This window comes from Spermophilus citellus, assembly GCF_964194105.1.
Source record: "Spermophilus citellus genome assembly, chromosome: 6".
NCBI lineage: Eukaryota > Metazoa > Chordata > Mammalia > Rodentia > Sciuridae > Spermophilus > Spermophilus citellus.
In genome coordinates this window covers 112,448,302-112,461,583 of record NC_138187.1, presented here as the reverse complement: position 1 = coordinate 112,461,583, position 13,282 = coordinate 112,448,302, and the positions used below count along the sequence as shown (strand labels likewise).

Here is a 13,282-nt window from a genome sequence, read left to right as displayed (position 1 = left end):
CAAAACAAAATATTAGCAAATATAATTTGATAGTATATAAAAGTAATTTTACATCATGGCCAAACCAGGGATGTAGGACTGGCTCAGTATTTGAAAGTCAATCAATATATTCAGCATATTAATAGACCTAGCAGAAAAATCACACAATCATATCAAATTGATGCAAAAAAAGTGTTGCAATTACTTTCCCTTTTGTTAGTCTTCCTCATGTCTTTTCCACACATGTGCCTGGATAGCTCAACAGTTTCTTCCTTGCATTCATCATATTATCCTAGAACATCTTCCACCAGGGCCACCCTAAGGGTCATCACTTTATATTTTGATGATTTATCATCAATATCCATAACAGGCCAATATCTAGCAAGTATAGCTAGGTGGTAGAAGAAGTATGAGGCGATAGTTCCCCATTTTCCAACTCTTCCTTGCTATGTACAAATTCCCTTACCCCAGTTTTCCAGGGGTAAATATGGGATAAGAAAAACTGGGAAGAGTTGATTATGTGGTTTGGGTCTCTTATAGCCAATTAGGACTTTTTCTCCACCCCAAACCTCATAATTAAATATTCTATTTAAATTGGAGGTGCCCTCCTAGAGAATTATCATATTTAAAGCCCAAATGGCCTGTCAAGGATATGCTCCACTAGAAGATAAGTCTCAGATTTCCAGTTTTCTTTTTCAGATTTTCCCTAAAGTTCATTTTATTTTTAATGTACCCATTCTTTATAAAATTGAGGGACTTCCTCTTGATTCTTAGTTTTATAGGAGTTTTTATCATGATGAATGGATAAAAAAAATTGTGGATAAAGTAATTGAAAATTACTCAGCCACAAAGACATTTTCCAGTAAATAGGTAGATCTGGAGACTAACGTGCTAAATGAAATAAGCCAATCCCAAAAAACCAAAGGTCAAATGTTTTCTCTAATATGTGGGAGCTAAACCACAATAAAGGCAGGGAGGGGAGGAAAAGAAGTTCAGTAGATTAGACAAAGGGGAATGAAGGGACGAGATTGGGGATAGGAATAGGAAAGGCAGTAGAATGAATCTAACATAATTTTCCTATGTGTATGTATGTGTATATATATATATATATATATATATATATATATATATATATATGAAAATAAGTGAATCCTATCACGATATATATCTACAATAATGGGGTCCTAATCAGAATAAGATATATGTTCCATGCTTGTATAATTTTTATCAAAATGGATTCTACTATATAGAATATACTATGTATGATTAAAAAGAAACAATTTTAAAAAAGAGTTATTTTCATGAATTTTGTAATGGTCAATATAATGATTTACTTTCAAATACTGAACTAGTCTTCCATCCCTGGAATTAACCCCATTTGGCCTTTGATATGCTATCAAATTATGTCACTAATATTTTGTGTCTTACACCTTTTTAATACAGATTGTTGAGCATCCCTGAACTTTGGATCCATCCTCCCTAATCTAAAAATCCAAAATCCGAAACTTTTTGAGCACCAACATAATGCTGAAAAAGTTTCAGACTTTGAATTTTCAGGTAAGGGAGGCTCAACTGGAAAGGTCTATGGAAATATTCCAAAACTCGAAAAACTCCAAAATCTGAAACACTTCTGGGTCCAAGCACTTCAGACCCAAAAGACTCAGCCCAGGCTTTCTTTTTCCTTCAGGTGCCGTTTCCACATAGGTCAATCCAAGATCCTGGAAGCAACCACACTAGTTACAGAAATGCAGGAGGAGCTCTTGATTCTTGGCCCTAAAATTGAACAGAAAACAAAGGTATGTTTGATTTTAAATCTCTTAAATATTTTATAGTCTAACCTAGACCATTGTTTGAACACAAAGACTCAGGTACCTGGCAAAGGTGACTTAGAACTGCACTATCATGCACCTGTGCAAACTTGAAGAAATTATTTTATCTCCTTTAGTTTCAATTTTTCTTATTTGTAAAATGAGGGGGGTGAATTCCAGCAATAACAGCAAAATAGTAACTTGATAACATTTTAATAATTTAGTGTGAACATTAGGTATATAACTAACTGTAGAATATTATAAAGAGAGATTCCTTAGTTAAATCCATATGAAATATGCTGTGGTGGCTTGTAGTCTATCAACTATTCTAAGTAGAAGTATTTCAGCTGACTTTGATAAATTTTATAATAAAAAAACGAGCTATTTTAATTTCTCCTTTCAAAAGAGATCATGTTTCAAAATTTATTCTAAGAAAACTCATTTGGTTCATTAGGAAATAGAAGCTCTGATGGAAAAACTCGAGAAAGATTCACAAGTAGTTGAGAAAGTTCAGATACTTGTTAAACAGGATGAAGAAATTATGGCAGAAGAAGTAAGAATTGTGGAAGATTATGCTCAGGTAAAATTAAAATATAGACAATAAAAATATTTTAGATTTGAAAAATTATTTTCTAACCCCCAACGTAAACATCAGACCAACTATGAATGCTTTTTATTTTTATCCCAACAAATATTTATTGAGTCCCCACTACACCCAGCACACTATTAAATGAAAATAAGGAGTACAAAGATGACTGGTCCCTGTCCTTGACTAATCAGCACTCCTAGGAGGCTCTGAGGGTTTCAATGACAGAAAATCATTCAAGACTATCTCAAAAATATATAACTAAAGTACACTAATAAAAATTAATTAACTAATTAATTAATTTTAAAAATACATTTGGCCTCCAAAAGGAACGTCTGCAAGAAACAAAGCAGTTCTAGGACCTAGGTTCTTGGTTTATATCACTTCTTTTGTTCACTGAATAGTCCTGTTTTTAAATCGGTTATTCCTAACTATCCTGTCTGGTCAAAATACCAGCAGAACCCAGCGTGATTCATCAGATTTCCCAGTGCTTAACTCTGTTCCATCAATAGTCTCTCATGCTATGGAGAGTGGGACTTCTTTCATGTCTTTGTTGAAGTAATTTTATCAATTAAAATACACACACACACACACACCAGTATGTGTATAATTATTTATTTACAAATTACATATAAGTGCTACTGCCATTGGCTAATATCCCAAAGCACAATAAAAACTTAGGACAAGGTTTATTCTGAACCATAGTGAATATGAATATGTAGTTCAAGTAGTCCTCTTGGTAATTTCAAAATGTTTTGGTTGGCTTTTTTTCAGATCTGACTAGCTCACTATTGATTTTTCCCTTGTAAACTGGCTCAAGAAAAGTTCATGTCAGGAATAAGAAAAGCATCAACCTGGCTTTTTTTTTTTTTTTTTTTTGCTGTCATTCTGCTTCCATTTATCAGCATTACTTTTTTTTTTAAGAGAGAGAGAGAATTTTTTAATATTTATTTTTTAGTTTGTGGCGGACACAACATCTTTATTTGTATGTGGTGCTGAGGATAGAACCCAGCGCCTGCCAGGCAAACATGCTACCACTTGAGCCACATCCCCAGCCAATCAGCATTACTTTCAATCCAAAGTTCCCTGTCAGAAATCTTTTCAAGCTACATACCCATTTTTGATTGCCGCAGTCTGGCTGGGCACAAATCACGAGCCACTCAAGCAGGAACAAACTTTATTTCCGAACTCCACCAGCACACTCCACACACGCTCCCCGGGAACCTCTCTCTAACACCACCCACTCAGCTCCTCCTGGCACACACCACACCAACCGGAAATCCCTCCTCCGGACCTTCCCCAACCAACTCGAACCCTCCAGGAATCCCCGGAGAGAACTCCAAAGCAGCGGAGAACTTCGAAGCAGCGGGGCACCAGAGGCAGCAAGAGCCACCCCATTGCCTGACAGTAAAGGTCAAATATACAATACAATCGATCCAGCATCACAGCAATTATATATAGCTTAACTCAAATCATCATCTCAATGGTTCGCTGGCGTCACCTTTCAAACATTCCCTCTGGCAAATGCCAGGCGGCTGTGGCTCTCAACATTTGATAGTTTACAACTTTCCTCCAACTTTATAAACTCATTATTGACAATATCATGAACATTTCTAGAATAACTGTCAAACTTGGAATAAGGGGTAATGGCATTTCAAGATTATTTGTGAGTGATTAATTTTAAATACTGTTTAAAATGACATTTATTGACCAGTTTTCCATCAAGTCCTCTTTATATAAGTATTTCCCGACATTTATGTTCTTTTCATTAATGTCAATATTTCTTATAAACTTAGCAAGAAATATAAATTTTCCTAACATGATCATATGAGTTATTCTTCTTCATTACCTGGATGATTTAAAAACCCAGAGCCACATATATCCTCATGCAATTTTCCTCTTAATAAATTATTACTTTTGGTATGATCTAAAATTTCTCATTATGATTTGCTACTCACTGTACTTATAATCTCTAAAATCTAAAAGTGACTTATCAGTTAATTATTTTATTTCCTATTCCACAAGTTTGTAAATAGATAGATGATAGAATTTATATTCAAGAAAGCACTTTTTTCAATTATATTAGTGTAAGGGTCAGGCAAACCGTCGGAGGAAGAGACCACAAGAGACTGGCTTCATGCAATAAGCAGGAGGGAGTTTATTGAGGATCCAGTTCAGCGCGCTGAGGTCCCAGGCAGGCTCGCTCAAAAAGCGAGAGCAGCCCAGAGCCCCGAGCAGAGGTCAAGCAGTGCTTAAGTACACGTTTTTGGGGAGGGCGGGGGCTTTGCATACATCAGAACAAATCATCATGAGGCGGCGCGGGAAAATTGAACAACAACTCTGAGACATGATTAGTACATTCATTGGCGGGAACAGATTGGGCGGGGGTGATTGGTCACTCCTAAGTGGGGTACACATTCAAACTGATTGGTTTAGGTCCTAAATAACTACATGACAAACTACACAGAGTCCCAGGTTATTAGACAACCAGGGAGTCAGTGGGAATATTTACTGGGCAGTTCCAGTATTGTCCTAACAGCTACAAGAATTTCAGGTTTGGGGGGTAGCAGAGGAATTTTAACAATACCTGGTCTTTTACACTTTAACTCAGGCTTTGCAGTTTAGAAACAGCTTAGAAATTTTACCCTTACATTAGCAATCTATAATTTCTCACTTATTTCAATGAAGTTTTCTAAGCAGAACAATTATTACTTTAAAAACTATAAATTCTGATTTATTCTGTTTTTCACAATTCTCATTTAAGAAATCCATGGTAGATTTAGAATAGTAAATGCTGCTTATCAACTATACTCATACTTCCATTTTGAGTATGTGTCAGTGAAAATCCAAACCTTGGCTTACAATTTTTTACATCTAATAAATGGAAGGATTTTCAACAGATCAGCTCCTGACCAATACATAGCAAACCTTGTTTTCCCCCTGCTAACCACGTAATTTCTGCTGCCAAGCACAACAGGACAAGTTTATATTGTAGTATGACTTCTTACCCTGCACATTAATGTCACATCACCAGGAAAGTTTGAACAGTGGACAACAGAAGTATTTCTGGAAGCCATTCCCATTCCAGATAACTTACAATAACTTTATTATACAGGGAATTCATGGTGAGCAGCAGAAATATAATTCCTAATTCAGCTCCTTAGCTAGATCCCAAAAATGTCCACAGCCATGAAAGGATAGTTGACAATGAGTGAGGCAAAGTAGAAAGAGAAATTGGTCCTAAGAGAGTATAGTGAAAAAGTCTTATTTTAGCAAGTTTAACGAAAACATATGACCCTGCAAACGTATCAGCAGTGTTCCTGTCATGCACTTGGAAAGGATATGTAGAAGTAAAGAACTTTTTTTAGCTCCACAGTAATCCCCCCTTTAACTGAACCACTCCTCAAAAGGGCATTCTTAATACTACACTGAGTCTAAAAGAGAAGGCAGAAGCCAATCAGTGTTTTTGCTTCTTAGTGATACTGTGTAGGGACTTTCTCAGAATCAAGAAGAAGAGCATGGCACCTTCAAAATGCTCCAGTGCCCTGTCTTTCTGTGTGAGAACCCCACAACAATACTTTCTCATCAGGGATTATGAGATAATACACTACATTTAGGACTATGACCCATGTAAACATGTAAACAACAGTATAAGCATGTGTGCACAGACCTAAGTCATACAAGATGCATAATTTACAGGCATTATAAAAATGTCAGATTATATTTTCCAGGTTCAATATATACATATAATCTATTTAAGAAATCTTGACATAAATATGTCAGATCTGCAACTATATGCACTCATATGTATTTAGGGGCTTAAATTTTTATTACAGAAAACTGCCAATGAACTAAAAAGTGTGCTACCAGCTATAGAAAATGCAATCGTTGATCTAAATGCCCTGGATAAATCTGATGTTGCTGAATTAAGGTAACTAATTCACTTAACTTTCTTCTGAGTTAGAACAGTTCAGATTAAATGATAAATTCATGATAAATGTTATTAATTCTCTACTGCAATTTTAGATTAATTCCTTTTTAACTCATCTTGTTTACTTCACATTTTTCATTATGTGTAGTATACACGGTATGTTGTCAATTTTATGATGCTATCAATTGCAAGGCATGTCGTTATTTTTAGAATTTTTTATTAGTACATTATATTTATACATAATATTGATGCTCATTTGATATAATTATACAACCATGGAATTTAATTTGTTCTAAGTCAGTCCCAGTACTTTCCCTTTCCCTCCCCTACTTCCTCCCCCTATTCCTTTCCTCTATTTGACCAGTCTTTCTCCTGTTAATTAATAGTTTTTTAATTAGTACACTATACACATACATAAAGGTGACATTCACTGTGGTGTATTCATATATGTACATAGGATAATATGATCAGTTTCATTCCCCTGTTCCTCCCTTTTCACCTCCCTCCTTTCTCCCCTCAATTCCCTTCTTCTACTCCTCAGATCTCTCTTCTGTTTTCATGGGACTCCCCCCCTTTTCTTTTTTTTTCCCTTATTTTGGTTTGACTTCTGCATATGAAAGGAAACATTTGACTTTTGACTTCTTGGGTCCAGCTTATTTTACTTAGCATGATGTTCTTCAGTTTTATCTATTTAAGAAATCTTGCAAATGCCATATTTCTTATTTTAATTCTTAATAATTGCCATTCTGGCTGAAGTAAGGTTGCTAGAGATGCTGAACATTTTTTTCATATATTTGTCAGCCATTTGTATTCTTCTTTTGAGAAGTGTCTGATTAATTTTTCCCCATTTATTAATTGTGTTGTTTGGGGTTTTGGTGTTAAGTTTTTGGAGTTCTTTAATACATTCCTATTAGAGGAGTATTTTTATTTTTTTTTAGTTGAGATGGACACAATATCTTTATTTTTATTTGTTTATTTTTATGTGGTGCTGAGGATCGAACCCAGGGCCTCACACATGCGAGGCAAGCAATCTACCATTAAGCTACAATCCCAGCCCTAGAGGAGAATCTTGCAAAGATTTCCTCCCATTCTGTAGCTCTCTCTTCATACTTTCAATCATTTCCTTTGCTAGGCAGTAGCTTTTTAATTTGATGCCATTCTACGTATTGATTCTTGGTTTTATTTCTTGGGCTTTCAAGGTCTTGTTAAGGAAGTTGGTGCCTGTGCCAATATCTTGGGAGTGTCAATTCCATGTTTTCTTCTAGCAGTTGCAAAGTTTCTGGTCTACTGCCTAGGTGTTTGATCCACTTTGACTCCTGCAGGGAGATATAGGGACAAAGTTTCACTCTTCTACATATGGATATCCAGTTTTCCCAGTATGATTTGTTTTAAAAAGTATCTTTTCCTTTGACATATGCATCAGATGATTGTATCTCTATTGATTTATCTCTGTGTCTTCTATTCTATTGCATTGTAAGGCATATTATTATTTTAAGAAAGAAAAAATACTGCCAATTAAACTATGATGTGCCATTTGTTATAAACTGAATCCCAGCCTATGATATGTAAAAATTTACATCTTAGAACTGGTAAAATACAGTATTATCTGAACTGTAGCTCCAAAAGTAAGAGGACAATATTTATGCCACCCTACTTAGCCAGTTTAGCTGTAGAGAGACTATAGTAGGAATGCATAGCTGCCCATCTGAGACTGCAGTGTTGGATGTTATCACAAGGTGTCGCTGTGGGAAGTGCTTCCCCTCCTCTGTCTTTTCCCATTCTACACATTGTAGTGATTAAAAAGAAATGCTAAGAAAATACTGAAAGAAATTAAATAATTTAGAGTACAAAGATCTGATCCTGTTGATTCTAAGTTGAATCTGTCAGTAACATATTTTTAACTTGAGATCTCCCATTGAACAAATAAGGAGAGTTTGCATATTATATCTTAGGATGTGTTTTTATTCTTTTTACAAAGTAATATTTCAGTAAAAGATGTGGAAACATGGAACAAATCTATCATCGTATTTATAACACTGTATTAAATCTTGTGATAAGGATATAAAACAGTAGAAAGAAGTATTTTTTAAACAAATTTTTTTATGGTAAAGGACAGAAGCATACAGCCAGGTGCCATGGCCCTGCTGCAATTCCAACTGCTCAGGAGGCTGAAGCAGCAGGATCACAAATTCAGGGTCAGCCTGGGCAACTTAGAGAGATCCTGTCACAAAATAAAATAACTAAAATACAGGCTAGGCGTGTAGCTAAGTGGTAGAGTACTTGCCTAGCATGAGAGAGGTACTGGGTTCAATCGCCTGTACCAAAACCAACAACCACAAAGAAGCCCATCACAATGCTGCAGTTAATGCACTTAAGGTTGAAAAACAAATGCACAGAGAGAAGCCGGAAAAGGGGAGTGAATTTTTAATGTCCTTTTCCTTTTTTACTTCATTCATAAGCATTCATTCCTATGCATTTATTTTTTCTTTCATTTGCCAAGAATATTGAGTACACACTGTGTGCCAGGCACTGAGGCACTGAAGTTACAGCTAGAGAAAGCTTCTCTGGAAAATTAACATTGTAACAGAGAACTGAATGAAGTTTCTATGTAAAGTAGGTAGATATCTAGAGGAATAGTGTTCCAAGCAAAGGAATGGAAAGCACAAAATTGATATGATAAACATGTGCTTGGTGACCTTCAGGAAATACAAAAGACCAAGAAGGCTAAAGCTCAGTGGGCAAGGAGTGTCAGGAGATGGCATCAGAGTGATTACAGAAGCCAATCCTTTTCCAATTTAGGCTTCACCCCCATACCTGGTGACTTTGTCCCAGAAAGTTCTCCTCTCTCAATTTTTTCTGTGGCAGATATTCCTGACAGAGATATCAGTCCAAATTCCCTCTAGGCTAATTTCAGAGGGGCAGTGTATCATGGTGGTTACATGCATGGCTCTGGTACCAAGCTTCCTGGGTTGAAATCCTGGCACTGCCACTTTCTAGCAGTATTACCTATGCCTGAGCTTCTCTTTTATGCAATGGGACAGTAAATGTTGAAATGACTGGATGAATTACAATGCTCAGAACAAAGTCTTGCCTAAGACACTGCTCAATAAAGGCTAGTTTCATACTGAGAGGTTTCCTTCCCCTGCCCTAGCACTATAAAAGCTGAAGAAAACCAGCCTTGTCCTTAAATTTCCCTGCATACACTTTGTTTGTTTGTTTTTAAAGAGTCTCTTTTGTGATAGTGCTAATGTGCATTTAACTCACTTCAAAATGCCACCCAAATGAGGGAGCTTCTATTAAGATCTCTGTTGCTATTCCCAGACATGTGGCAGAGACATCTGGCACATGCACAACTTAGTTCATTCTCTTTCCTTGCTGCTGTTTTTATAATGAAAATGTAAATGATGGCCCCATGAGAGTATTAATCCTTTGCCACTCTTTGTATCCGTCACTAAAGGAAGAAAAAAGAGCATAGAAAACGCAGATTGGGGTAAATCAGTAAGGATCCAAGACAGACTCCTTGTATGAAGTAATGGAGGACTAATATAAGCAGGCCTCACTTTGCATCAAATATTTGTTCCTGAAAAGTGGCACATAGGAATAGGATGTTCCTATTTTTTAAATGACTCTGCAGTGGACACTTTTAAAATAAAACGAATTAGTCTCTAACTCAAATGTTCTGTATATTTAGATTTATGGCTCTCATCTTCATAAAGCAAAGATAACCAATTACTAAAGAAACTCAGATTTTAAAAGATCACCAAATAACTCCTGTTAAAAACCTGTGTGTGTGTGTGTGTGTGTGTGTGTGTGTGTGTTTTCTTCTGAGAGAGTTTTCAGAATGCATTTGATTTTTCATCCTGAAGTTGATTACTTCTCACTGCCTATTACAGGGTATACACAAAGCCTCCCTTTCTTGTGCTGACTGTCATGAATGCAGTGTGTATTCTTCTGCAAAAGAAAGCTAACTGGGCAACTGCAAAGCTGCTTCTTTCAGAAACTGGTTTTCTAAAGAAACTGATTAATCTTGACAAGGACAACATACCTGATAAGGTAAACACTTGCTCCCTAATTAATGCATAATAGATGCCTTTCATATTTATAACCTATGGAGTCAAATAGAAGTATTAGAATTGGAATTCTGTATTAGAAGTGAAAAAAACTTTCAAATAAAAACTTTTTAAAGGAAAAAATATATTAGAAGCAGAAGACAATGATGAGATTTAGAAAATCAGAGAGCAAGCTGCATAACCAAACTTAATAGATTTCCTGGAAGTGTCAAGGAAAGGCAACATGTCCCTGAAATTGGAAAAATATCATGTCTCTAAATCTCTTTAAATAATAAAGATTAGCAAAGTAACGGGACAACAGTTGGAGAGAGTCTTTCTGGGTGGATTGCAGTACATTATGAGCACATAATGAATGCATAAAGGTGTTTAAGATTTATTTTTATTTGTGTAACAAGTGTTCATATAATAGCATGTATAAGACATTGTTCTGAGTGCTTTACAAATATTAATCCATATGTGAGGAGATGGGAAGTACAGATTAAGGCATTAAAAATTTTAAATAAAATAACTCTGGCAATTCTATTGGAATTTCCTATATTTGCTATAGCAGATTTAATTCAAAAGAACATAAATTTTCTGGAGAACATCCAGTAAGGCCAAAGTCCTGGACAAACAGCAGATTTTTTTTAAGAGAGAGGTGAGAGAGAGAGAGAGAGAGAGAGAGAGAATTTTTAATATTTATTTTTTAGTTTTCGGCAGATACAACATCTTTGTATGTGGTGCTGCTGAGGGTGGAACCCGGGCTGCACACATGCCAGGCGAGCACGCTACGGCTTAAGCCACATCCCCAGCCCCACAAACAGCAGATTTTAAGACACCAGTAGAGTGAGGTAGGCCAGGTTGGACAGGTGACTCTCATAAAGAGAAAAAAACAAGATCAGCCAGAATAAGCAAGAGGTTACAGAGGCCTGGACCAAGACACAGTACATGGAAGTAGAAAGAAGGCCAAATGCCACCTATGTAACCACAGGCTAGTAATGCCAGGAGCCCCAGAAGCTGAAAGGTACTAGAAACCTACCTACATCTCTATTTCAGACTTCTAGCCTCCAGAATTGTGAGAGACTTAAAATGTTTTAAGTCATCCAATTTGTGATAATTTATTATAGTAGCCAAAAGGAATCTAATGCAGATTTTGGTACAAAAATGTGGTCAATGCTATATCAAATGCCTAAAAATGTGAAGTTTGATGACTGAGGATGGGAGAATATCCAAACTGTGATATTATATTAGCAGATGAACTGAGAGCTAAGATCATAAGCAGACTAATTGCAGCATTACTAGCCTGTGGTTACATAGGTGGCGTTTGGCCTTTATGAGTGGCACTGTCCTGGACGAAAGGGTGAGTGATCATTAAGTCATTCAATAAACATTGAAGGAACATCTTCCTTCTAATAGACATGAGGACAGAGTAGTTTATAAGACCAACCTATTCCTTCTGTTATAACAGGGAAGATAGATATTAAATTATAAATTAGACTGTTAACTAGTATGATGGTGATCTGTATTAATAGAAAGTACAGGGTTGTATATGAATAATGTGAATTTTTAGCAGAATTTAGTGTCAATATCCATATTGTTCATGAATTAGTACAACAAACATTTACTGTCTGGACAATAATTAGCAAATATGATCCCCTATGATTTTGTTTAGGTATATTTTTTAAGCTAAAAGTAATTAATAGCTCATTTAAAGAACAAATGTTGGCAAGAATGTGGGGAAAAAGGTACACTCATACATTGCTGGTAGGACTGAAAATTGGTGCAAACACTCTGAAAAGCAGTATGTAGATTCCTCAGAAAGCTTGAAATGGGACCACTATCTGGCCCAGTTATCCCACTCCTTGGTATATACCCAAAAGACTTAAAATCAGCATAATTATGTAGCCACATCAATATTCATAGCAGCTCAATTCACAATAGCTAAGCTATGGAACCAACCTAGGTGCCCTTCAATAGATGAATGGATAAAGAAATTGTGGTACATATACACAATGGAATATTATTTAGCCAAAAAGAAGAATGAAATTATGGCATTTGCTGGTAAATAGATGGAACTGGAGAATATCATGCTAGGTGAAATAAGCCAGTCTCACAAAACCAAAGACAGAATGTTCATTCTGATATGTGGATGCTAACCCATAACAAGGGGAGGTAGGGGGGAGAAGTATACAAGCTCATTGGATTAGACAAAGGAGAATGAAGGTAAGGAAGGGGGAGATAGGAATAAGAAAGACAGTAGAATGAATCAGACATAACTTTCTATGTTCATATATGAATACACGATAGGTATAACTCCACATAATGGACAACCACAAGAATGGGATCCTAATTGGAATGGGTTGTACTCCATGTGAATATAATATGTCAAAATATACCCTACTGGCATGTATATCTAAAAACAACAAATAAAATATTTTAAAAGCCTAACAGTATGTTAAGTAATAATAAGAAACAAATAATTTGAGAATGGACCACTTGGCATCTAAATTATTCAGGAAGTGGTTCTGTTCTTCAGGCAAGAGAGGAGTTGCCTGGTTGGAAAGGCCATATTCCAAAAAAAGCCATATTCCAAATATGGCTCCCAGAAAGAGATGAGAAATTCTATATACCTAACTCAAGGTGTTAACATTTAGCTGAAGTGGATCTATGAGCACATGACACAGCTAAGTGAGAGATCATCCTCAGTGGGCCTCAGTATGCCCCAGGCCATCCCATCATCTTGGAGTAGTCAAACCACTGAATGAGTAGTCAAACCAGTGAAGGTTGTGAGGACAGAACATAGTCATCTCAAAATGGAGTACACAGGGGACTTCAGGCCTCCTTGTATACCATATTTCCAAAAGCTAGAGTTCCTTTTGAAAAACCATAGCAAAGCTACTGAACAATAGCAGTAGCAGTTTTTCAGTAA

General features: G+C 36.1%; 1 protein-coding gene across 1 annotated transcript in view; it reads left to right on the top strand.

The window, feature by feature from the left end:
- DNAH14 (dynein axonemal heavy chain 14) overlaps positions 1 to 13,282 on the top strand; it is a gene marked incomplete at both ends in the record, with an annotated part of 361,185 nt that overhangs the window by 252,577 nt on the left and 95,326 nt on the right. Inside the window, 4 exons of the mRNA XM_081298208.1 lie at positions 1,667 to 1,775; positions 2,242 to 2,367; positions 6,210 to 6,304; positions 10,198 to 10,357. Coding sequence (XP_081154334.1) covers positions 1,667 to 1,775; positions 2,242 to 2,367; positions 6,210 to 6,304; positions 10,198 to 10,357 — 490 coding nt within the window. The remainder of the gene's footprint in view (positions 1 to 1,666; positions 1,776 to 2,241; positions 2,368 to 6,209; positions 6,305 to 10,197; positions 10,358 to 13,282) is intronic.